The 27,188-nt window shown below is 43.5% G+C and overlaps 1 protein-coding gene across 1 annotated transcript in view; it reads right to left on the bottom strand.

Annotated features, from left to right (window-relative positions):
• Positions 1 to 224: 224 nt before the first annotated feature.
• The window catches only part of LOC117354636 (oocyte zinc finger protein XlCOF6-like), a 149,501-nt gene continuing 122,537 nt past the window's right edge, over positions 225 to 27,188 (bottom strand). Inside the window, exon 7 of the mRNA XM_033932463.1 lies at positions 225 to 2,854. Within this exon, the coding sequence (XP_033788354.1) occupies positions 1,256 to 2,854 (1,599 nt within the window). The 3' untranslated portion in view covers positions 225 to 1,255. The remainder of the gene's footprint in view (positions 2,855 to 27,188) is intronic.

Genomic DNA, 27,188 nt, shown 5'->3' with positions numbered 1-27,188 from the left:
CATAGGATAATGATCTAGATATTGGTATGACGAGTGAGGTGATTAAATTTGCGGAAGATACAAAGTTATTCATAGTAGTGAAGATACAGGGGGATTGCGAAGATCTAAAAAGTGATATAATCAAGCTCGAGAAATGGGCATCGACATGGCAAATGAGGCTCAATGTTTGATAAGTGTGAAGTGATGCATGTCAGTAACAAAAATCTCATGCACAAATACAGGATGTCCGGGGCAGTACTTGGAAAGACCACCCAGGAAAGAGACTTGGGAGTTCTGATCAACAAGTCAATGAAGCTGTCCATGCAATGTGTGACGGCGGCAGTGAAAAGGGCAAACAGAATGCGCGAAATGATTATGATGGGGATCACAAAAGATCGGATAAGGTTATCATGCTGCTGTAGATGGCCATGGTGCGCCCTCACCTGGAGTACTGCATCTAGCACTGGTCGCCATACATGAAGAAGGAGACAGTACTACTCGAAAGGGTCCAGAGAAGAGCGACTAAAATAGTTAAGGGGCTGGAGGAGTTGCTATATAGTGAGTAAACTATTTTGAAAGGGACTGTTTTCTTACTCTTTGTGCTCTGTACAGTACTGCGTATGTCTGGTAGTGCTATATAAATAATTAATAGTAGTAGTAGTTCAAGCTTTGATAAACGCAATGTTGTAGGGAATTATTGAGAGTAAATTTCAATTAGCGGAATCATTGGCGGGAGTTCGTGTCTCAAGCCTCCATGCTGCTTGGGTTCTCTAGTGCCCCCAATTATGCTGTTTTAAATTTGATTGGGGATTAAAGCTTTTACCACATTCTGGACATGTAAATGGCTTCGCACTCTCGTGGATCCTCTGAAGTCATTATAAAGCTGTACAATATTTCTCTCTCTCATGAGTTATTTTGTGTATTCTTAGATAATCACAGCTTTTATACATAATTGTTTTCCAGTTTGAATTGCTGAACTGTTAAAGGTCTATATTCAGCAGTGAGCACTGTCTAAAATCTATTTCTATGAGGCTCATCCCCTCTTCACATCTAAGAAAATACAGTCTAGACATACACTAAAAGTCAAACATACCAAAGCTATATAAAAGAGCAGGAAATGCCAATATTTTCTCTCAGAAATCTCTGGTTGACAGTTGCTCTTTCCGCCACTCCTGGATATTCATATACACCTTTTTTCTATACCTATCTTCTTGTATCTCTTTAATGTGATTTTCATTTAGGTTTTTACCACATTCTGAACAGTATATGGTTTTACTCAAGTATGAAGCCTCTTGTGCACATTTAAATTTGACTGCCGAGTAAAGCTTTTACCACATTCTGAACAGGTATAGGGTTTCTCTCCAGTATGACTCATTTTGTGTAGTTTTAAAGCTGACTGCTGAGTAAAGCTTCTATCACATTCAGAACAGGTATATGGTTTTACTCCAGTATGAAGCCTCTTGTGCACATTTAAATTTGACTGCCGAGTAAAGCTTTTACCACATTCTGAACAGGTATAGGGTTTCTCTCCAGTATGAATCCTCTCATGTTTTTTTAAATGTGAATGCTGCATAAAGCTTCTACCACATTCTAAACAGGTATATGGTTTCTCTCCAGTATGAATCCTCTCATGTTTTTTTAAATATGAATGCTGCATAAAGCTTTTACCACATTCTGAACAGGTATATGGTTTCTCTCCAGTATGAATCCTCTCATGTTTTTTTAAATCTGAATGCTGCATAAAGCTTTTATCACATTCTGAACAGGTATATAGTTTCTTTCCAGTATGAATCGTCTTGTGAACATTTAAACTTGATTGTTGTGTAAAGCTTTTCCCACATTCTGAACAGATATATGGTTTCTCTCTAATATGAATCATTTTGTGCCTTTTTAAACTTGAAAGATGACTGAATCTTTTACCGCATTCTAAACAGGTATATGGTTTCTTTCCAGTATGAATCGTCTTGTGAACATTTAAACTTGATTGTTGTGTAAAGCTTTTCCCACATTCTGAACAGGTATATGGTTTCTCTCCAGTATGAATCCTCTCATGTTTTTTTAAATGTGAATGCTGCATAAAGCTTCTACCACATTCTAAACAGGTATATGGTTTCTCTCCAGTATGAATCCTCTCATGTTTTTTTAAATGTGAATGCTGCATAAAGCTTTTACCACATTCTGAACAGGTATATGGTTTCTCTCCAGTATGAATCCTCTTGTGAACATTTAAATGTGATTGCTTATTAAAGCTTCTACCACATTCAGAACAGGTATATGGTTTCTCTCTAATATGAATCATTTTGTGTATTTTTAAAGTTGAAAGACGACTATATATTTTCCCACATTCTGAACAGGCATATTGTATCTCTCCAGTATGAATCCTCTTGTGTTTTCTTAAATCTGATCGCTGATTAAAGCTTTTCCCACATTCTGAACAGTTATATTGTTTCTCTCCAGTATGAATCCTCTTGTGCATTTTTAAAGTTGAAAGACGACTGTATCTTTTACCACATTCTGAACAAGCATAATGTTTCTCTCCGGTATGACTGCTCCTGTGCATTATTAAATATGATTGCTGAGTAAAGCTTTTCCCACATTCTGAACAGGTATGTGGTATCTCTCCAGTATGACTCATCTTGTGGAGTTTTAAATGTGTTTGGCGATTAAAGCTTGTCCCACATTCTGAACATGTATATGGTCTCTCTCCAGTATGCATGCTCTCGTGCATTTTTAAAGCTGCCTGCACACAAAAGTTTTTACCACATTCTGAACAGGTATATGGTTTCTCTCCAGTATGAATCCTCCTGTGCGTTATTAAATGTGATTGCTGAGTAAAGCTTTTGCCACATTCTGGACATGTGAATGGCCTCTCACTCTCATGGATCCTCTGAAGACAGTTTAAACCTGTTTGATGATTTTAAAAAAATGTTTTTGTATCATAATATAAAGATGTAGAATGTTTCTCATTTGTATTATGTGCATTCTTAGATACAATATAAAATCCTTGATAAAGCTTTTATTAAGTAATTAATTTTACTCCTGCTTGTATTAACCGTTTAATTGGCAGATGGAGCAAAGTTTTTTTTACATAACTTGATGTTGAACGAGAGCAACAATGCCAAAGAAAGGGTTAATTGTTGAATTGTTATGGATCAATATCCAGCTGGGGCAATTAACATTTTCTATACAGCTGATAACTTAGAACTACATTAGTCCCAGACAGTCAACACTGGGCCATAGCTGGGCCCCGGCATTAAAAATCTGGTTCCCAAATAGCTAACTGGACACAGGACTGGTCTTACTTGCCCAGTTAGCTATGTGGTTAACAGCACTGAATGTCGCCACTGCACATCCGCATCATTTCAGGGTCTGACCTGACTCCACCACTACCTGGATCGTGCTGGGATGGTCAGCGCTGCTACTGATGCTTGTATGATGGACCATTTCCTAGTGATTGCTGCTCTGCTCCTCTTGTGACCCAAACATGTCATCTCTACTCGCCAAAGAGTGATTCTAAAACTGAATCGGGTCTTGCTCCTTGAGGTGAACTCTCGGGAGGGATTGGGACTTTGCCTTTGCTTTCTTTAAATTCCCTGGGTTGCTGGCTGCCTAGATTGCGAGCGTTTGTGGTCTTTGCTTTCCAGCTACTTTTCTGGGGCAATTTCATTTTTTTTTTAGTCTCACTGCCAGTTGCCTTGCTAAGAAGGGTATCACTAATATCGTTGTGTACGTTGCTATCTTGTCTTTGCTGGGGGTGGCCACCGTTAGTGTCCTGCTTATGCCACCCCCACCTTCTAGTTTAAACGTCTAGAAACCCATGTCCTGAATTTCTCAGCAAGGATCCTTTTACCTGTCATTACAATATAGTCTCTTGGTTTTCCATGTATTTCCTCATCCTCCTCTGCACCTAAAGCCTTCGTGATGACACCAGGCTCTGAGCCACCTATTGAAGATCTCATTATTTCCTACTCTTCCCTCTCCTTTTCCATATGTAGGCAGTACTTCCGAAAAAGCTACAGTCTTTACAAAAAGGTTTTAACCCTTCCCCTGGCTAAAGAAAAGCTTTCTGCACCACAAGTGGGGTAATAATAATAATAATAATAACTTTATTCTTATATACCGCCAACAATCTTGCGACTTCTAGGCGGTTTACAATAAAGGGAAACTGTAAATACAATAAATAGAAGCTGTACATACAACGAATTAAGGAGTATTGCTGTGTACATCTGATAGTATCAACATTAATAGTAGTAACAACAGTTTGTGGGCTGCAAGGCCAAGAAGTGCCATGCTGCTTACAGAGAAGTAGAAATATTCCATGAATTGAATGGAGTGATCGTAGTTGGTGATTAGGGGTTAGGGTTAGCAGTTTACAAGATCAGGTTTGTGATGGTGTTACGAGGGTTGATGTCCTGGTTCGTTATCTAGGTATTTTAAGAACAGGTAGGTTTTTAGGTGTTTCCTAAATTCTCCATAGTTGTTTGTGTGTGCAATTGGTTTTTCTAATTCTTTACCCCATGTGGCTGCTTGGTACGATAGCAGTTGTTGATGGTATTTCTTATATTTGCACCCTCTGGCCGGAGGGGAGACAAATTTCAGGTGTGTTTTTCTTTCATGTTGGGAATGAGAAGAGGTCTGTAATGTATTTGGGGGCTAGTCCATTTAATACCTTGAAGCAGAGACATCCTAGCTTGAACTTCGTGCGTGCCCCCATCGGCAGCCAGTGTAGGAGTTTGTAGGAAGGGGTTATGTGGTCGGACTTCTTCAGCCCGAAAATCATCCTGACTGCTGTATTTTGTATCAGTTGTAGTCTATGCATTTGCTTCTGGGTGATTGTCAGGTGGGTGATGTTGCAGTAATCCAGATGGCTTAGTATTATGGATTGTACTAGAATTCTGAAAGCTGAAGTGTGGAAGTACGCCTTGATGGACCTAAGTTTCCAGAGAGTGAAAAACTCTCTTTTTATTAGGGAGTCTATATGGTCTTTCATGGTTAGACCTTGGTCTAGTACTACTCCTAGGATCTTCATCGTTGGTTGAATGGGGTAATTGAGATTGTTTATGTGTAGTGATTTTGTCGTTTTATGTGCGTGTGGCGAGGCTATAAAGAGTTTAGTTTTATCTAATCTAATCTAATCTAAATCTTGGGTTTATATACCGCATCATCTCCGCAGATGGAGCTCGACACGGTTTACATGGTTAGGGAAGGAACGGAACTCCAGTGGAATTATATAAGTATGAGAGAAGAGAGGTTGGTGTGAGAGTGCCAGGAGCGGGACGGGGTTACGTTCTGGAGAAGAGCCAGGTCTTCAGATGCTTACGGAATGGTAGAAGGGGGCTCAAATTGCGGAGAGGGGAAGGGAGACTGTTCCAGAGCTGAGTGATTCTGAAAGGGAGGGAAGAGCCAAGTTTACCAACAAGGGAGATGCCTTTTAAGGAGGGGTAGGATAGTTTTAATTTTTGAGTGGATCTAGTGGAGGTTGGATTTGAGGAATTCCAGGATAGAGGGATAAAAGGAGGAAGGATACCGTGGAGGATCTTGAAGGTTAGGCAGGCACATTTAAAGTAGACCCTGGAAATAACGGGAAGCCAGTGGAGTTTGGATAGGAGCGGTGTGACATGGTCAAATTTACTTTTTGAGAAGATAAGTTTGGCCGCGGTGTTCTGGATTAGTTGGAGTCTGTGGAGGCTTTTCTTTGTTAAGCTTAGGTAAATGGAATTGCAATAATCCAATCTGGAGAGGATAATGGATTGTACGAGGACGGCAAAGTGTTTTTGGTGGAAGCAGGATCTCACTTTCCTCAGCATGTGAAGGCTGCAAAAGCATTTTTTTATCAGGGAGTTGAGGTGGTCGTTGAAGGATAATGATGAATCTATGGTGATGCCCAGAACTTTGCTAGAGAATTCCAGCTGTAGAGAGGAGCCTGTGGGCAGTGGGATGGAAGTGGGTAATTGATCAAGTTTAGGGCCGAGCCAAAGTAGTTTAGTTTTGGACTCGTTCAATTTCATTTGTACAGTGTGAGCCCAGGATTGAAGTTTGGTTATGCAAGAAGAAATGTTAGCTGCGAGATTGGTGAGGTTCGCGTCGGTCTCGATGAGGACCAGGATATCGTCGGCGTAAGTGTAGAGTGTTTCTAGGGGGGATAGGTGGAGAAGATTCAGGGAGGACATATAAATGTTGAAGAGGATGGGAGAAAGGGGGGAGCCTTGTGGGACTCCACAAGTCGGTTTCCATGGGGAGGAAGAGGAACCATGTTTGGTGACGGTGTAAGAGCGAGAATGTAAGAAGTTCGAGAACCAGTCAAGGACTGTAGAACTAATGCCTATCTCGGAGAGTAGGAAGATTAGAATGTCATGGTGGACAACGTCAAAGGCAGCAGAGAGGTCGAATTGAAGGAGAACGGCAAATTTTTTGTGAGAGTGAAATTGTTGGATCTTCGAGATTAGGGAGGCCAGGAGGGTTTCGGTACTGAAGTTGGGTCTGAAGCCGTATTTATCCGGATTGAGCTTCAATTTGAACTCTGAGGTCCATTGTTCCATCGTGTTTAGTGCTTCAGTTGCTGTGGGGGTGATTTCAGAGGGAGATGAAATAAACGGGATAATGATTGTGAAGTCGTCTGCATAACTAAATACTTTTATGCCTCGCTGGGTCAGCTGCGTACCTAGTGAAGCTATATAAACGTTGAAGAGTAGTGGGGATAGTGGGGACCCTTGTGGCACGCCTGATGGGTTTGTCCAGATTTTAGAGAGATTGCAATTGAAGCGAACTTGATAGGTGCGGGTTGTAAGGAATCCTCGGAACCAGTCCAGCACCTCGCCTCCAATGCCGATTGCGTCTAGGCATTGTAGTAACTTTTCATGATCCACCAAGTCGAAGGCCGAGCTCATGTCAAATTGCATGATTAAGGCTTTATGGCCCTTGCTGAATAAGTTACGTAGGTATTCTAGGATCGCTGCAATCACCGTCTCAGTACTAAACAAAGGTCTGAAGCCAGACTGGGTTTCATGTAGTAGTGAGAACTGATCTAGGTAGTTCTTGTATTGCTGGTAGGTCATTGAACCCAAATGGATAACAACATCAGCTTTAGAATTCCTAGATTCTTGCCTAATTAGAGATAATATTTGTTTGGGATTCCTGGAAGCTGAGGATCCTGGGAGACACTTCACTATTTTAGGCTCCTTGACTTGTTTTCCAAGGTTAATGCCGCTGATGATGGAATCTCCTAACAGCAACAATTTTCTGGATTGAGCTTTCTAGTACTTTTCTTCTGGAGTTACCTTCACTGGTTCTGGTTCCATCTCAATTCTTGACTATTGGGCTGTCTATATATTATTCTCCCAATTACACTGGCTGACTATCAGCTATAGAACAATATCAGAAAAACTCAAAAAAGGGGAAGAAATCCAAAAGGTAGAAAAACTAATCTTCCCTGATCCTAAATCTCACCCTAGATACGCATTCTGAGCTTTTAATCAGAAAGGGCTTCTCGACACTATGGAAACTTAGAACCATCAGAAAATACTTCGACTCAACATCATTCCGCCTACTGGTGCAATCCTCCATCCTAAACCTACCTGACTATTGCAATATCATTTACCTGGGGGTCACTCAAGAAAACCGTCCAAAAACTCAGAATTATACAAAACTCAGCGGTGCGACTGAATTTCGGACTAAAGAAATGGGACCACATTACCCCCTAATACCAAAAACTCCACTGGTTGCCCCTGGAGGCAAGAGTATTGTTCAAATTCGCATGTCTCTGTTTCAAATCCACTCTCGGTTTGGCCCCTCTGTACCTGGTCTCCCACTTCAAACTAGACCGCTCTACCAGGCCTACACGCAGAATACGAATGCTCAGCAACCCTATAGAAAAAACCTGCCGATACAAAAGATTCCTTGACAGAACGCTTGCCTTCCAAGCAAGCCTACAGAAAGACTGGTTAAGCAGCACCATCATGCACTCCTCATCCTACCTCAACTTCAGAAAACTAATCAAAACCAACCTTTTCAACCGATTCGTAACCAGGAATGCCTAAAGTCTACACCTCTTCCCCTCACTGTATGACCTACCCTACTTAGTAAATCTCCTTCCCATTGACCAAGATCTACCAAAACCTTCACTGCTTACTCCTCTGTACGACCTGCTCCCCATTGACTTTTCTTATTGTAAACCCGTCCCTACAATGTTACCATACTATATACAAACAGCCATGTACTCAAAGACTTCATTATTTCCTTTTCGCTGTATGTCCAGCTCTTCTATACTGCACTGCATTGTATTGTACTCAAAGACTTCATTGTTTTTTTCGCTGTATGTCCAGCTCTTCTATATTGTAAACCGCCTCAAACTACCTTGGCTTTGGCGGTATATAAACAATAAATTATTATTATTATTATTAAAGCAAGGGTGAGGGCAAGAGACAGCTCAGACCAATAAAGTCTAGAAAAGTTAAATAAGTGATAAATGGTGTCACCACTTATGCTTTGGCCAAGCGGATATAGGTAGCCAGGCAGCAGCAAATGCTTAATTAACTACTGGCGTGAGCCCCCTTTGAAGTAGGGGAAACCTTTCCACTGGGATACCTGGATTTGCTCACTAGCACAACTTCTGTGCGGGCTCCTAAGGAAAACCAACAGTCAGGAGGGTTCAAGATGAAATACTGAGCTTGCCCACAGCACTCCCATGCCCACCAGGTACTCCCGGTGGCATGAATTTACATTCACAGGAACACAAAATATAAACTTCTTTGCTCTGGACTTTAGCACAGCATACAACCTAGTCCCCAACAGTGCTCTTCACCAGAGTTAGATATTGGCTTAAGTCATTTGCTATCAGAGCAACAGCTCTGCCAGTTTATTCTTCTTCAGTGCAACTGGCTAACCAAACTTATTCAGTAAGGCTAACTGGAGTTTTCAAAGTGCAACGGAGCAATCTTCAATTCAGCGTTCTCCCTCAAGACTGCTCAAGCAGGCAGACTTAATTACTTTACAAAGAACTGCAGCTGTGAACAGGCAGAGGTTTGGTAACCTGACCCTACAGGTCTTCAGCTGTTCTTCCTAAGCTGAGATACACTCAAGCACTGATATCTGCACTGGTGCTTTACTTTGCCTCTTTTAATCTTACAGTCTCTGCCTTAAACATGCATTCACCTCTCAAAGCAAGCCATGGAGGAACAAAAAGGTAAGACAAAAACATTCCCTTAAAACTCACAGGGTTACGCTGTCTCCATGGGTTCAGGTTGGCATTCACCTGGAGCATTACTTTCCTCTGTCATCATGGGCTCAATACTACAGAGTTCACTACTGGCTCTTCTATCATATCCCAGTCAGACTGCAATCTTCCACCTGGCTGTCCCTCAGGAAGGGCAGCCTCACGCTGGACTCTCTGTCCCTGCACTGCTTGTCTTCCTGGGACTCTCCAGCCCAGCCCCTCCTCCGTCCTCCTTAGCTTTCTACAGAGCCTCGGTTTAAGCTGTGGGAAGAAATCACTCCCCTGAAGCTGCAGGGGGGAGAGTTTTCTTCCCTCTGCCTGAATCGTTTCTTTCCGGGCACCCTGCTGATCTGCCTTCTGCCTAATAGGCACTAGATAATAGCAAGGCAGAACTTTCTTGCCTGGCTTTAGGACTGCATCAGGAAAGTTACAGCTCTTTTGTTCTATTTCCATTTCTTCCTCGCTTTTTACAGGATAGTCAGCTGATATACTCCCCCAGATCCTGACTTGGTCAGCCCTTCTGCACCGGGGTTTGTATCTCTTTCTATATGTCTCTGTGACTAACCTTTAGGACACAGCAGGTTTGTCACAACGGGGAGCCCTCAGTCGCACAGCTCACAATGGGGTTTACACAGCCCCTAATGCGCCAGCTGTTACATAAATATGCCCACACGGGCGTAGTCTGTGAAACATCCTCGGGCTCACCTGAAAGTGATTAAGCGTATACTAGTGCACCAAAAAATGTGCTAAAAGTGCCAAATGATAATCAACAAAAGATAATAGGAGCAGTCTCTGCCTCTCATCCGAAAGTGATTAAGCCAAAACAGCCAACAGTACGTTTTAGACTGTTTGCTTGCTCCTCACACCTGCGCCTTTTTGCTTACAATACTTAAATTCATTAACTAAACTGGTATATAATTCAAGTAGGATTAAATTGTACTTAGCTTAAATCCACTCAGGTATGCTCCTTTTCAGAGTAGCAGCCGTTGCTAAAATTTAATTGTGGTCGTCCAACGAGGCCTACGTTTCGCAGGACTGGCTTATACCCGCTGCATCGCAACGCCTCTTGAGTTCCAATTGAATTATAAACCAGTTTAGTTAATGAATTTAAGTATCGTAAGCATTTGAGGAAATGAACTGAATTGAATTTCCATTTACTGAACTAAGAGAATCGCCATTAATTGAATTGAAATGAATGGTGATTATAAAAACTGAGACGAACCGAAGCACTCTATACAGTATTTTTAAAAGTGACTATATGAATTGAGATGAACTGAAGTATAGATCAACTGCAGCACTTTATATAATATATTTAAAGCACTTTTAAGCACTTTAATATGAAGCACTTTATAATAATTTATTTACAGTATAAAATTGCAGAGTTCCCTAATGGTTCCAAGTATTTAGATTGGTAGGTGGATATTTACAGTTAAGAGTGAAGAAGTTTTAATTGTGATTAAAGTTGAAGGAATTAAAGGAAGGAATAGAGTAAATTAAAATTAATTAAATAATAAAGTTAGTTGGTAGGGAGGTTGGTCTCAAGCCTATGATGCTAAAAAGAGTACAAGAGAAGATGGTTTCTTCTTTTTGAAGTCCCAAATATGGGAAAGATCAACTCCATGTTCTGAGGCCTGTCCCACAGTTTAAATTTAAAATTTTAATACTACAGGATTTGAACTAAAAGTCCACTAACCATTCTAATTTGTTTAATGGTTTGCGTCATAGTATAAGAGATGTCATAAGAGTTACAAGAATTGTGACATAGCATAAGAGATGTCGTAAGAGTTACATAAGAATTACCAAAGAGTTGTCGAGATCTTAAGGTGATAAATGTTGGGTAATTAGAAACATATTAGAGTTTGTTGGGTAATTAGAAGCATAATTAGAGTATGTTAAGAGTATAGAGTGGGTTGGTGGGGTTTGGGTAGGAACTGGTCGTGTTAAATAGGTTTTATGTATTTTTTGAAGAGTAGGGTTTTAGTTTCTTTCTTGAAGGTTTTGTAGTCTGTGGTCGAGTACAGCAGAATGGTGAGTTGTCTGTCCAGTTTAGCTGCTTTGGTGGCCATTAGGTTGTCATATAGTTTTTTTCATTTGACATTTTTGGATGGTGGGTGTGTGAATAGTGAGTGGGTTCTTCTGTGCCTGGTTGAGGAGGATTGAGTTAATCGGTTGTTCCAGTAGGTTGGGCTTTCTCCATTAATAGCCTTGAATAGTAGGCAGTAGAATTTGAAGTGTACTCTTGTTTGTATTGGGAGCCAGTGTGAGTCATGGTATGCTTGTGTGATGTGGTCATATTTTTTCAATGAGTAGATGAGTCTTAGGGCTGTATTTTGTATTGTTTTTTGTTTTATCATGGTCGCTGGGCATGGGAGGTATAGTATGTTGCAGTAGTCTATTAGTCTAAGTATAAGAGATTGTACCAAAACTAGGAATTGTTTCCTGTTGAAGAATTTTCGGATTTGTCTTAGATTTCTCATGGTCATGAATGATGCTTTTATTACTTTGTTGATTTGTGGTTGCATGGTACAGCCGCTGTCAATTAGTACTCCCAGAAGTTTTAGTGTGGGTTGGATGGGGTATGAGATCGAGTTTATTACTAGATTTTTTAAGGCAGGAGTTTTAGTGTTTTCTAGGAGGAAGAAATTTGTTTTGTCAGGGTTAAGTTTTAGTTTGTGCTCTGTCATCCATGTTGCTACTGTTTCCAGTGTTCTGTGTATTGTGGTTGTCATGGTGGGTTCTGAGTGGTCGAAGGGGAGAAGAATAGTGATGTCATCTGCATAGATGTATGAGGTTATGCCATGTTTGTCTAGGTAGGAGCTGAGGGAGGGTATGTATATATTGAATAGTGTGGGTGATAGGGGTGATCCCTGGGGAACTCCGCAGGGGTTAAACCAAGGTTCTGATTTTTCTTGCTTTGTTTTAACCCTGTAAGTTCTGGATTGTAGGAAGCCTTTGAACCATGAAAGTACCTTGCCTGAGATTCCTATGGAGTCTAATGTTTGTAGGAGAATGTCGTGATCAACCAGGTCGAGGGCTGCAGAGAGGTCTAGTTGTATGAGCAGGATTTTCTTGCCTGTACAGAGGTGTTGTCTGGCAGTGTCCATTAGTGTTCCTAGTAGGGTCTTCGTGCTGTAGTTGGCTCTGAAGCCAAGAGTAAGTTGTGTTTATCTAGGTATGAGGTTAAGGTTTTGGCTACGAGGCCTTCCATCAGCTTGACGTACAGTGGGATTGAGGCTATAGGTCTGTACTTGGATGGTTGGTCCGTTGCTCCCTTGCGGTCTTTTAGTATCGGAGTTATGATGATTTTGCTGAGTTCTTGTGGGAAATGACCCTCTAATAGTAAAGATTGTATCCATTGTAGAAGCAGGGAACGGAATAGTGTACTTGAGGCTTTCAGTAGGTATGGAGGGCTGTATTTATTATATAGATTGTTGAAGTCTGACCATTGTATGGATGAGAACTGGGACTAGGTTCTATCTGCTGCGACTGGTTCTTTTTCTGTGGGGGGAATGAGGTCTCTTCTATGTGAGTGAGGATTCCATTGAACGTGGCTCTGATGTTTGCAATCTTGTTTTTGAAGTATGTGGCTAAGAGAATGGCTGAAGGAGGGGAGGAGTTGCTGTTGGCTAGGTAGGGTGTGGTGTCTGTAAGAACTTTTAGTAGCTGGAATAGCTTTTTTGTGTCTTGGGGTCCTTCTCCTATTTGTTTTGAGTAGTATGTCTTTCTTTTTTCTTTCAGTTTTTGTTTATTATTTTCCATGCTGTTTTTGTGAACTCTTTGATGCTTTTTCTCCATTTTCTTTCTAGTTGTCTGCATTGTCTTTTGAGTTGGAGTACTTCATTGTCAAACCACTTGTCTGATTTTCTGTGGATTTTGGTTTTGGGTTTCTCTGGGGTTAGTTCATCCAGGGTTGCAGTACTTAGATGGTTTCATTGTGAGATGAAGTCTTTGGGTGTTTAATATTGGATTATGGTGTCTGTTTTTGTCCACAATGTGGTGGGATTTATATGTTTGCGTCAGTTGTAAGTTGTTTGTTGAGTAATTGGAATGCTTTTGTTATTGGTCCAATTGATTTCGAAGGAGTATGTGTAGTGGTCAGACCAAAGGGAACGGTTCCATTTTCCGTTTGGATCTCTGGTTGTGTGGGCTGTTGGGACATGTAGGCTGCGATGTCGAGTTGGTGTCCTTTTTCGTGTGTGGTTTGAGGATCTAAGATTTTATATGTTAAGGCCTCGAGATACGATAATAAGGTTTCTACATGTTTGCAGGATTGGTTTTCGAGGTGGAAGTTGAGGTCTCCTAGAAGTAGGTTGTCGTTAGTGAGTTTCGCTATATAAATTCTTCAAATATTGGTTTCGCTGTGTTCCAGTTACTTGGGGTTATGTAGCATAGTATGCATGTTAGAGTTCCTTTAAGTGATGTGCTTGAAAGTTGACTGGCTAATAAATCCATGAATGGGTTGGTTGTTATGTCTTGTATTTTTAGGTTTATGGTGTTTCTGGCTATGATGGCAATTCCTCCTCCTCTTTTATTTTCTCTGCAGACTAATGTTAGTTTGTGACTCTTTGGGCAAAGTTCAGTTATTCTGGGGTCCAAATCAGAGGTAAGCCATGTCTCTGTGAGGAAGAGGCAATCTAGGTTATCTTCTTCTACCAGTTTTTTTATGCGTTCTGTTTTAGGGCCTATGGCTCTGATGTTCACATATGCACATTTGAGAGTGGTGTATTCTATTAGTGTGTTGTGAGTTGTTTTCGGGTATATGAGTGATCTTTGGTGGGGTTGTTTATTGGTCTTGTATGGGTTTGTTGGTTTTCTGCTTGTTGATTGTGGAGCAGGTTGGTATGTGTAAGACTGATAGTTTGAGTTTCTGTCTATTGTGAGATGAGAGTTTGTTTGGGAAATTCCCTTGGAATTTGCTATGATTGGTATTGGTAATATATTGTTTGCAGTTGCTTTCCAGTCAATTAGGAGCAGGGTTATCAGTAGGATTGCTTGTGGATATTTTGGTGGTGTGGTTCTCATGGTGGTACTAAGTGTGGCAATCATTGTAGTGGTGGGTAAAGGCGGAGTGCTCTCCAGCTCTGTCAATGGGAGAGGATTGCAGGGTTTAAAGACAGTTGGCAGCAAGCGACGGTGGGGAGGGGTGGAGGATTTTTGCCACGCTTGAGTCCCGATTCAGTTTGGTGATGTAATTTTTGCCGAGTCAGAAGAGAACATAAGAAGTTGCCTCCGCCGAGTCAGACCAGAGGTCCATCGCGCCCAGCGGTCCGCTCCCGCGGCGGCCCATCAGGCCCATTGCCTGAGCAGTGGTCCCTGACTATTTCTATAACCTACCTCTACTCCTATCTCTATAACCTACCTCTAATCTGTACCCTTCAATTCCTTTGTCCTCTAGGAACCTATCCAAACTTTCTTTGAAGCCCTGTAACGTGTTCCTAACTATCACAGCCTCTGGAAGCGCGTTCCATGTATCCACCACCCTCTGGGAGAAAAAGTACTTCCTAGCGTTTGTTTTAAACCTGTCCCCTTTCAATTTCTCCGAGTGCCCCCTTGTACTTGTGGTTCCCCATAATTTGAAAAATCTGTCCCTGTCCACTTTTTCTATGCCCTTCAGGATCTTGAAGGTTTCTATCATGTCTCCTCTAAGTCTCCGCTTCTCTAGGGAGAATAGCCCCAGCTTTTTTAGCCTGTTAGCATATGAGAGGTTTTCCATACCCTTTATCAGTTTAGTTGCTCTTCTCTGAACTCCCTCGAGTACTGCCATGTCTTTCTTGAGGTATGGCGACCAGTACTGGACGCAGTACTCCAGATGCGGGCGTACCATTGCGCGGTAAAGTGGCAGGATGACTTCCTTCGTCCTGGCCGTGATGCCCTTCTTAATGATGCCAAGCATTTTGTTTGCTTTCCTTGAGGCTCTGGCGCACTGTACCAATACCTTTAGTGTTGTGTCCACCATTACTCCCAGGTCTCTTTCAAGGTTACTTACCCCTAGCAGTGATCCCCCCATTTTGTAGGTGAACATCGGGTTCTTTTTTCCTACATGCATGACCTTTCACTTCCCTATGTTGAAGCTCATTTGCCACTTTTTGGCAGGAGGTGTTCAATGTTGAGTTGCTGGGCCTTCCAACTGGCTCAGTGACTAGCAGTGGTGGGGAGGGGAAGAGTGTTCTCCCACGCCTGAGTCCCGTTTCGGTTAATCGATGTGAAAGGTGGTTGGGTCAGGAGAAAATCAAGATTGAGGTGGTTGGGGCAGGAAGGATCAAAAATTGAGTCATGAAGCCTTTAACTGGTTCCGCCCTGGTAGTGTTTTATATTAGTTGGAATTTGTTATGTTGGGACTTTTATGCTGTCGTATCAGTTAAGACGTTGATGTAATTCCATATAGGATTTGAAGAGTTAATCAAATCTAATATATTGAGTTCGGTATGGGTTTGAGGAGTTAATCAATTTTAATACAATTGAATTACTAATGTAGTATTATACTACATTAGTAATTCAATTGTATTAAAATTGATTAACTCCTCAGACAGACTGAAGAGCGAAAAATCACCAGGTCCGGACGGCATCCACCCGAGGGTACTAAAAGAGCTGAGAAACAAAATAGCTGAAACAGTTCGCCAAATATGTAACCTATCCTTAAAAACTGGGGAGATCCCAGAGGACTGGAAAATAGCAAATGTCACGCCCATCTTTAAGAAGGGATTAAGGGGTGACCCGGGAAACTACAGACCGGTGAGCTTGACCTCGGTCCCAGGAAAGATGATGGAAGCATTGGTCAAGGACACAATCTGCGAACACATAGAAAACAAGGGACAACTGAAGGCGAGCCAGCATGGATTCTGCAAGGGAAGGTCGTGCCTCACGAACTTACTGTACTTTTTTGAGGGAATAAACAGCCAGATGGATAAGGGGGAATCCAAAGACATCATTTACCTTGACTTCCAAAAAGCCTTCGACAAAGTACCTCACGAACGGCTACTTAAGAAGCTGTGGAGCCACGGGGTGCAAGGGGATATCAACCGATGGATCAAACACTGGCTGGCATGCAAGAAACAGAGGATTGGAGTAAAGGGCCATTACTCAGACTGGCAATGGGTCACGAGCGGAGTTCCACAGGGGTCGGTGCTGGGGCCGCTCCTGTTCAATATATTTATTAACGACCTGGAGACGGGGACGAAATGCGAGGTTATTAAATTTGCTGATGACACCAAACTCTGCAGCAGGGTTACAAGCATGGAAGACTGTGAAGACCTGCAAAGGGACCTAACGAGACTGGAAGAATGGGCAAAAAAGTGGCAAATGAGTTTTAACATAGAGAAATGCAAGGTCATGCATGTAGGGAAAAAGAACCCGATGTTTAGCTACAAAATGGGGGGATCATTGCTAGAGGTGAGCAACCTTGAAAGAGACCTGGGGGTGATGGACGACTCAACATTGAAAGCATCGGCACAGTGTGCGACAGCCTTAAAAAAAGCGAACAGAATGTTGGGTATCATTAAAAAGGGTATCACAACCAGGATGAAGGAAGTCATCATGCCGCTGTATCGTGCAATGGTGCGCCCACATCTGGAGTAATGTGTCCAGTACTGGTCGCCACACCTCAAGAAGGACATGGCAGTACTTGAGGGGGTCCAGAGAAGAGCGACTAAACTGGTAAAAGGTATGGAAAACCTTTCATACGCTGACAGGTTGAACATGCTGGGGTTGTTCTCCCTGGAAAAGCGGAGACTTAGAGGAGACATGATAGAAACCTTCAAAATCCTGAAGGGCATAGAGAAAGTAGACAGGGACAGATTCTTCAGACTGTGGGGAACCACAAGTACTAGGGGTCACTCGGAGAAACTGAAAGGGGACAGGTTTAGAACAAATGCTTGGAAGTTCTTTTTTACCCAGAGGGTGGTAGACACATGGAACGCGCTTCCGGAGGTTGTGATAAGCCAGAGCACATTACAGGGATTCAAGGAAGGTTTGGATAGGTTCCTAAAGGATAAGGGGATTGAGGGGTACAGATAGAGGAAGCGGTAGGTAATAGAAATGGTCAGGAACCACTTCACAGGTTATAGGCCGCCGCGGGAGCAGACCGCTGGGCGCGATGGACCTCTGGTCTGACCCAGTGGAGGCAACTTCTTATGTTCTTAGTCAGACTTTTAAATTCAACAAACATTTAACAAACATTGGTCTTGCTCACAAACATTGGTCAGACTTTTGAAGTTCTGTCTTCTAATTCTGTCCTCTAATGGTAAAGCACAGCTACTTACCGTAACAGGTGTTATCCAGGGACAGCAGGCAGATATTCTTAACTGATGGGTGACGGCACCGACGGAGCCCCGGTACGGACAATTTTAGAGTGATTGCACTCTAAGAATTTAGAAAGTTCTATTTAGGCCGCACCGCGCATGCGCAAGTGCCTTCCCGCCCGACGGAGGTGCGCGGTCCCCAGTTAAGATAAGCCAGCTAAGAAGCCAACCCGGGGAGGTGGGTGGGACGTAAGAATATCTGCCTGCTGTCCCTGGATAACACCTGTTACGATAAGTAACTGTGCTTTATCCCAGGACAAGCAGGCAGCATATTCTTAACTGATGGGTGACCTCTAAGCTAACAAAAAGAGGGATGGAGGGAAGGTTGGCCTTTAGGAAAATAAATTTTGTAAAACAGATTGGCCGAAGTGACCATCCCGTCTGGAGAATGCATCCAGACAATAATGAGACGTAAAAGTATGAACTGAGGACCAAGTAGCAGCTTTGCAGATTTCCTCAATAGGAGTTGATCTGAGGAAAGCCACAGATGCTGCCATAGCTCTAACCCTATGGGCCGTGACAGAACCTTCCAGTGTCAGTCCGGACTGAGCATAACAGAACGAGATACAAACAGCAAGCCAATTGGATAGTGTACGCTTAAAAACAGGACGACCCAATCTATTGGGATCAAAAGATAGACAAAGTTGAGGAGATGAGCGGTGAGGTTTAGTGCGCTCCAAATAGAAAGCCAAAGCACGCTTACAGTCCAAAGTATGCAATGCCTGTTCCCCAGGATGAGAATGAGGTTTCGGGAAGAATACAGGTAAGACAATGGACTGGTTAAGGTGAAAGTCAGAGACAACCTTAGGAAGGAACTTTGTATGTGTACGTAGAACCACTTTGTCATGGTGAAAGACTGTGAAAGGTGGATCAGCAACTAGTGCATGCAACTCACTGACCCTCCTGGCAGAGGTGAGAGCAATAAGGAAGATGACTTTCCAAGTGAGAAATTTGAAATCAGCTTTGGCCAAGGGTTCAAAAGGAGGCTTCATTAAGGCGGAAAGAACCACATTAAGATCCCAGACCACAGGAGGGGGCTTCAGAGGTGGTTTCACATTGAAAAGCCCCCGCATGAATCTGGAAACCAAAGGATGAGCCGTGAGAGATTTTCCGTGAACTGGCTCATGAAAAGCAGTAATGGCACTGAGGTGGACTCTGATAGAGGTAGACTTGAGACCAGAGTTAGACAAAGAAAGAAGATAATACAACACAAGTTCTACTGCTAGTGAAGTGGGATCATGATGATGCCGAAAGCACCAGGAAGAAAACCGGGTCCACTTCTGTTGGTAACATTGAAGAGTGGTCGGCTTCCTGAAAGCATCAAGAATAGAACGGACAGGCTGAGAAAGAAGAGAGTGAGACGAGCTCATCCCGAGAGATACTAAGCTGTCAGGTGCAGAGACTGTAGGTTGGGATGAAGAAGGGACTGCTGATGCTGAGTAAGCAGAGAAGGAAACACTGGAAGAAGTATGGGCTCCCTGGAACTGAGTTGAAGAAGAAGGGAGAACCAATGTTGCCTGGGCCACCGTGGAGCGATGAGAATCATGGTGGCTTTTTCTCTCTTGAGCTTGAATAGGGATCGTAACATGAGAGGTAGAGGGGGAAAGGCATAAAGGAACAGAATGGTCCAATCCAGGAGAAATGCATCTGCCGCCAGACTATGAGGGGAGTAGAGTCTGGAGCAAAATCGGGGCAGTTGATGATTGTGAGGAGCCGCAAAAAGGTCCACCTGAGGAGCGCCCCATTGAGCGAAAATGGTCTGAAGAGTCAAGGGATCGAGAGTCCATTCGTGAGCTTGGAGAATTCTGCTGAGCTTGTCTGCTAAGGAATTCTGCTCTCCCTGAATTTAGACAGCTTTCAGGAATAACTGGCGAGCTGTCGCCCAAGACCAAATCTTTTGAGCCTCCTGACATAACAGGCGTGAGCCCGTCCCATCCTGTTTGTTGATGTAGTACATTGCAACTTGATTGTCTGTGCAAAGCAGTAGTACTTGAGGAAAGAGGAGATGCTGAAAAGCCTTGAGGGCATAAAACATCGAACTGAGATCCAGGAAATTGACATGGTGTTTCTTTTCCTGGGCAGTCCAAAGACCTTGAGTTTGAAGATTGTTCAAGTGAGCTTCCCAGGCATATGGGGACGCGTCTGTGGTGATGACCAGATGATGAGGAGGCAGATGGAACAGAAGACCTCTGGAGAGATTTGAAGATTTCAGCCACCATTGTAGAGACTGTCGAAGAGACGATGTCACAGATATGTGTCGCGAACAAGGATCCGTCGCCTGGGACCAGTGGGTAGGTAGGGTCCATTGAGGGGTATGCAGGTGAAGACGTGCGAAGGGGGTGACATGAACTGTCGAGGCCATGTGACCCAAAAGAATCATCATTTGCTTCCCAGAGATAGAAAGCTGTGGGAGCACCTGCTGACAGAGATGAAGAAGTGTCTGAAGGAGGTTGGATGTAAGAAACGCCCTCATGAGAACAGTGTCTAGTATCGCTCCAATAAACTGAAGTCGCTGAGTGGGGATGAGATGGGACTTGGGCAGGTTGATCTCGAACCCCAGAATTTGGAGATAAAGGATGGTCTGGTTGGTAGCCAGAGCCACTGCCTGAGACGAATGAGCCTTGATTAACCAGTTGTCCAGGTAAGGGAAGACCTGAAGTGAGAGCGTAGAAAAGTGGCCACCATAATGAGACATTTGGTGAATACCCTGGGAGAGGAGGCCAGATCGAAGTTGCAGCTGTACTCACTTGAGGAACGCAGAGAGAGGGGTGACATGATCGAGACATTCAAGTATCTCACGGGCCGCGAGGTGGAAGAAGATATCTTGTTTTTCAAGGGTCCCGCAGCAACAAGGGGGTATCCGTGGAAAATCAGGGGCGGGAAACTGCACGGGGACATCAGGAAATTCTTTTTCATTGAAAGGGTGGTTGATCGCTGGAATAGCCTTCAACTTTAAGTTATTGAGGCCAGCAGCGTACCTGATTTTAAGGCCAAATGGGATAGACACGTGGGATCTATTCACAGAGAAAGGTAGGGGAGGGTCACTGGGGTGGGCAGACTAGATGGGCCGTGGCCCTTATCTGCCGTCTATTTCTATGCTTCTATGTTTCTATGTAACACTTTGTACTGGTAATGGCAGCAATTGATCATGAACCGGAGATACTGTCTGGAGGCCAGATTGATTGGTATGTGGGTGTAGACTTCTTTGAGATCAAGGGAGCATAGCCAGTTGTTCTGAGAGAGAAGAGGATAAAGTGTGGCTAGAGAGAGCATTTTGAACTTCTCTTTGACCAAACATTTGTTGAGATCCCTGAGATCTAATATGGGTCGGAGGTCTCTGGTTTTTTTGGGACCAGAAAATAGCGGGAGTAAAATCCCTGCCCCTTTTGATCTAGAGGAACTTCTTCTAAGGCATTCAGAAGAAGAAGGGATTGAACCTCCCGAAGTAGAGAGAACTGAGAGGTGTTCAAAGCAGACTCTTTTGGAGGACTGTGGGAGGGAAGAGTCTGGAAAATGAGAGAATAGCCGTGGCGAATGATGTTTAGAACCCACTGATCTGAAGTGATGAGTTCCCAAAGGCTGAGGAAAATGGAGAGACGTCCTCCAATAGGTTGAGGCAGAAGCAAGGATGGAGGAAGACTGGCTATGTCCTGGAGAAGGAAGTCAAAAGGGTTGAGTGGGCTTAGGTGGTGCAGGTGGTTTTACTGATTGCTGCTGTTGAGCACGAGGTTGTTGGCGTTGCTGTTGACATTGACACCGAGGTTGCTGCTGAGGAGGAAGAGGACGAGCAGAGTAGCGACGTTGGTAAGAGGACTGCTGAAGAAAAGGACGAGGAGGTGGAGGCTTCTTTTTGTTTTTTAGCAATGTGTCCCACCTAGTCTCATGTGCAGACAGCTTTTGAGTGGTAGAATCCATAGAGTCACCAAACAACTCGTCACGTAAGCACAGAGCATTGGCAAGGCGGTCCTGGTGGTTGACATCAAGTTCTGAGACTCGAAGCCAAGCCAGACGTCTCATAGCAACAGCCATTGCCGTAGCCCTAGAAGTGAGTTTGAAGGTGTCATAAATTGAACGCACCATGAACTTGCGAAGCTGCAATAAACTAGAAGTGTATTGGTGAAATAAGGGAAGCTTCCGATCAGGGAGATATTTCTCAAAAGAAGAAAGTTGTTGGATAAGATGCTTCAGGTAAAATGAGAAATGAAAGGCATAATTACCTGAGCGATTGGCTAGCATAGCATTTTGATAGAGACGCTTGCCAAACTTATCCATGGCCTTACCCTCTCTGCCAGGAGGGACAGAAGCATAGACACTAGAGCCCGCAGTCTTTTTCAAAGTGGATTCCACGAGTAAGGATTCATACAGAAGTTGAGGCTTCTCAAAGCCTGGAATGGGAATAACCTTGTATAAAGTGTCTAATTTGCGAGGGGCACCAGGGATGGTTAAAGGTGTCTCCGAGTTTTTATAGAAAGTTTCTCGTAGAATATCATGGAGGGGTAATTTGAGAAATTCCTTGGGAGGGTGATCAAAGTCTAAAGCTTCAAGAAATGCTTTAGACTTTTTAGATTCAGCCTCCAAAGGAATAGAAAGAGACTGACACATCTCCTTTAAAAAAGTTGTAAAGGAGGATTGGTCAGGTTTAGAAGAAGATTCCTGCACAGAGGGGTCTTCTTCAGCTGAAGAAACCTCGTCATCAGACATCAAAGGCTCTTCGGAGTCATCCCAAAGATCAGGATCCCGTATCTGAGAACCATGACCCCGGGAGTCCGGTGTCGAAAGTTCAGTATGCCGGGTTTTGCGTACCGACTTTCCGGATCGCAAAGATGTGGTACCCGGGGAAGTAATAGGTTGTCGGTGCCGAGAGTGATCAGATATCAGTGCAGGTTCGGTCGTTTGAACAGCACAATGGAGGCCTCTCGGTTCCGCAGACAAGACCGGCATGGAGACCGACGAGGCAGAGTGGACCGGTACCGATAGAGCAGAAGCCGACAATAGCGGCTGTTCCATGGCCGGTACCGGAGGCTCAGACCGACCGGAACTGGAAGGTTCGGTGCCTAACAGAGCAGGGAGGACCAGCTGTACTTGCTCTTTATGTTGGACTTGAAGGACAGCCGCAATACGGTCATCCAAGGAAGGCACCGGTATCGCTTTCTTTTTCTGCGGTACCTGCGGTGCCGCTCAACGCCCAGAGGATGAGGAGGCCGAGGAGGATGCACTCACCTCTATAGGGGCGGAGCGTTTACGAGGGTGCCTCGAGGTCGGCAGGACTGGACTCTCTGCCATAGCGACCGGAGGGCACTCCAAGGAGGAGGAAGGCTTCTTACCCGGCTTACCTGAAAGGTGCGACGCTGTGCGGCGTTGATGAAGTGGGTGCCGGCTTAGAAGCCGCCGACGTCGGTATGGATGCCGAGGGATCAGCCATCACGGCACCGAACAGAAGTTTTTGTTGAATCTGTCGATTTTTCAAGGTACGCTTTTTAAGAGTAGCATAAGGGGTGCAGGAGGAAGCCCTATGATCTGGACCCAGGCAATGGAGACACCAATTGTGCGGGTTGGTCAAAAAGATGGGGTGCGCACACCATTGGCACTTTTTAAATCCTGGCTGAGCGGGGCTCCCGACCTTGCCGCTGGCCCGCTGGTTTCAGTGCGGGAGAAAAGAGCTCCCGCACCCGCTGTTGCCTTTTTTAAATTGTTCCCCACTGGATCGGGGGATTGGCGGAGTCGTGCTCACACGCCCTGCTGGAGCGAGGCTCCCGACCTTGCAGCCTGTATACTGTCAGTATATCACTGCTACTCACACGCTACTCTCTGGGGGAGGTTTTTGTATGGGGAAAAAGCAACCAGAGATCCAGACACACTTCATGTCCTCTGAGGGGAGGGTGGGGAAGGGACCTGGGGGGGGCCCAGGTGTAACCCACAAAGTCATCACCGCTCAGCCAAACACCCCTATCTCACTGAAGAGCAGTTCCCAACAGGAGAATCACAGGGCAAACATAGCAAAAAATCCAAGAGCCAGTGGAACGGCAACCATCCGCCTGCTGGAGATATAGAATACTGAAGAACAGGAGGAGTTACATCCAAGAGGGACACCTGTTAATCAGTCTCTCTATCTCCACCTGCTGGTAGATGTGTGCTATCCCACTAGTCTCTGGATTCATCTGCTGCTTTTGCTAAGGAATTAGAGATTCAAGGTCTGCAGCTCATGAAAGCTCTACAAACTTCTGTGGCTTTTTAAACTTTTTCCAATCAGATGACATCATCCACTTGTGAGGCCTTATATACTGCTCTCCGTACAGATAAGTCATTGGTTTTACTCTCTATAGTTATTATTACTCAGCTGTACTCTAAGACCTCCATATACTGTAGTTATTGCTCACCAGTACTCCGTAATACCTCCTCTTATTCTGTATAGCGTTATTATTACTAAAGCCCATATGATTCTGTAGAGTATTTGTTACTCACCCGTGTCTGAATGTCTAACTTCTCTCTCTCCTGACTCCTGGGGATCCTGGATATTTGGCTCTCCATCTTCTTTAATCCACGATAACAGATCAGGATTTATCCTTACAGAGCCTGTTTCCAGGAATAAACATGAAAACTCAGTTATACTTCCCTTTTATTCACAGAAAAATATGCAGCAGGTTCAAAAGATCAGCTATGATGAATTTTATTTATTTATTGGGATGTATTAATTGTCTTTATGAAGAGATTCACCCAAGGTAGTGTACAGCAGATACAGCTTGACAAACCCTTAGAGCTTAAAATAGCCCCTTTGTATGTGATTTTTAGATGCCAGTGAAAAACTTGCTCTACAAATGTTTAAAAATGTAAAAGCAGGCAGAGAGCCTAAGTGAGATACGACCAGCTCCTGCCTACTCACCTCCAAAAGAGCTGTGATTCCTTATATTTATTCTTGGCTCTGAGGTTTGATAGGAATCTATTTTGCTTAATGCCAATTCCAGTCTAAGTGACATAGTGGTAGAAATTTATTCTCTTTCCAAGAAATATGCTTTGTAGCCAAGTTATCTGTTTGCCTTCGTTAAATCTCCTGAACCTCAGCTGTGCTCAAGGTGGTCCTTTCCTCAGAGAGTCTTAGGCCAAATCCACTACTCCTCACAGAAGGAAAGAGGAATGGCCGGGTTCAACAGAACGGGGGATTTTTAGACCGCATAACCATGAAGTCTGCAAACCAAGTGGAGCAAGCTTCATCCAAAGCAAGGCAAATCATAGGTTGCATACGTAGGAGTTTCGTCAGCCGTAAACCTTAAGTCATTAAGCCACTGTATAGATGCATGGTGAGACCGCACCTGGAGTACTGTGTGCAATTCTGGAGGCCGCATTACCGCAAGGATGTGCTGAGACTGGAATCGGTCCAGAGAATGGCCACCAGGATGGTCTCGGGACTCAAGGAGCTCCCATACGAGGAGCGGTTAGGGAAGTTGCAGCTCTACTCACTCGAGGAACGGAGAGAGAGGGGAGATATGATCGAGACATTCAAGTATCTCACGGGCCGCATCGAGGTGGAGGAAGATATCTTCTTTTTCAAGAGTCCCACGGCAACAAGGGGGCATCCGTGGAAAATCAGGACGGGAAACTGCACGGTGACACTAGGAAGTTCTTCTTCACTGAAAGGGTGGTTGATCGCTGGAATAGTCTTCCACTTCAGGTTATTGAGGCCAGCAGCGTGCCAGATTTTAAGGCCAGATGGGATAGACATGTGGGATCTATCCGCAAAGATAGATAGGGAGGGTCATTAGAGTGGGCAGACTTGATGGGCCGTGGCCCTTATCTGCCGTCTGTTTCTATGTTTCGATGCGGTTAACAAAAAATTATGTTAAAAAACATACATGTTCTAATGTGAAGAATGCAAAGAGACTAATTAGTCAGAAATTTTGAAAAAGGAAAGGTTTTCAGTAGTTTTCTAAAATGTTCATAAGAGCTGGATTGAAGTAGCAGTGGACAGAAATCTTTATCGTAATAGGCTGCTTTATATGAAAGAGTGTGCACGTGATATTTCTGACTTTCACAACCGGAAATATAAAGAGGACATGAGATTTTCTTCTGTTCTTGTATGACACTATGAGGAACCTGTCGGCAAGATACAACACCAGACAATTCCAGGTGAAAGGGAAGATATATATTTATTTCTATATTTCTATACCACGCTATCCAAAGTTCTTGGTGGTTCACATGAAAACAGACAAAATAAATCAAACAGACAAAAAAAAGGCGTGGGAGAGGCATGTGGGATTTCTCAGAGAGAGGAGATAGAGGATGCTGTGAATACGCAGACTGGATGGGCCATTTGGCTTTTATCTACCGTTTCTATAAACCTAGTAATCTGTTTGAAGTTTTTTCTTGTAGGAGTCAAATATTCAATACTGGACGAGTTCATCATTTTGGCTGTTCAGAGCAGGTTCATATTATTTATTGGTCTTATCACAGGTGACCAAAATTATTACATTACATTAGGGATTTCTATTCCGCTATTACCTTGCGGTTCAAGGCGGCTTACAAAAGATTAATAAAACGGGGGTTACAATGGGAGAATTATTGATTAACTAGAGAGGTAAGTAGTAGATCTTTTAACATTTCTCGGGTTGTTAAGGGTAAGGCGGCTTGCAAAAGAATTAAAAGGGGGTGACAATGGAAGCACTATTGTTGTTACTAGTGAAGTAAAGAATAGATCAGTTGTTAATTTTAGAATTATTAAGAGAACGTGATGTTATGGCTGCTTCAGGAATTTCTTGAAAAGTATAGTTTTTATTTCTTTTCTGAATGTCTTGAAGTCTGGGGTGGTCGTCAGAAGGTTGGAGATCAGGTTGTCCAGTCTTGCGGCTTGAGTGGCTAGGAGGCCGTCATGTAGTTTTGATCGTTTTACTTCCTTGATCGGGGGAGGTATGAATGGGGAGTGCGTTTTTCTTTATCTGGTAGTGGATGCTTGGATGAGGCGGTTGTTCAGGTAAGATGGGCTGTCTCCGTTTAGGGTAGAATTTAAATTGTATTCTTTCCTGGATTGGTAGCCAATGTGAGTTGATGTAGGCTTCTGTGATATGGTCATGTTTTCTCAATGAGTAGATGAGTCTCAAAGCTGTATTTTGGATTGTTTGAAGTTGTCTAGTCATAGTAACAGGGCATGGAAGGAAGAGGATGTTGCAATAGTCCAGCAGTCCTAGAATTAGGGATTGTACTATAAGTTGGAATTGTGTAATTATCTTAATGTTTCTCTCTAGAGAATATTGTAAATTCTCCAAAGAGCTGCTGTTATGCAGGAGCCAAATTATCAGCATACAGAAGATGTGCGGAAGGGGAGCAACCAAGACTGACCCTGGGGATGGCGGGGGGACACAATTTTTCAGGGCCTGACCTGAAGTTCTTCCCTCTAATACAGTGTCTAAAACTTTCTTTTAGTTCCGGCACACTAAATGAAGCAAATGTTTTTCACAACACATTAAAATTTAAATTATAAAATTGCAAAATCAACCAAAAATTAAATTTGAATTATTGATTTCAAGTTCTTTAAGCTATGCATGGGTAATTGTAACAATAGTAAAGTACATGGAATAGAATTGCTAATCAATGCGATGGATGTGTTTACTGCTTGGTTTTGACTCAAAACACGGCTCGATAGTCGACAAGCAAACTCGCATTTCATCATCCACCATCTGCAGTCGTTCTCTTTTTTTCGATTTCTGTAAGGT

This window comes from Geotrypetes seraphini, chromosome 2 (assembly GCF_902459505.1).
Source record: "Geotrypetes seraphini chromosome 2, aGeoSer1.1, whole genome shotgun sequence".
NCBI classification, from domain to species: domain Eukaryota; kingdom Metazoa; phylum Chordata; class Amphibia; order Gymnophiona; family Dermophiidae; genus Geotrypetes; species Geotrypetes seraphini.
This window is presented reverse-complemented; position numbering and strand designations above follow the sequence as displayed.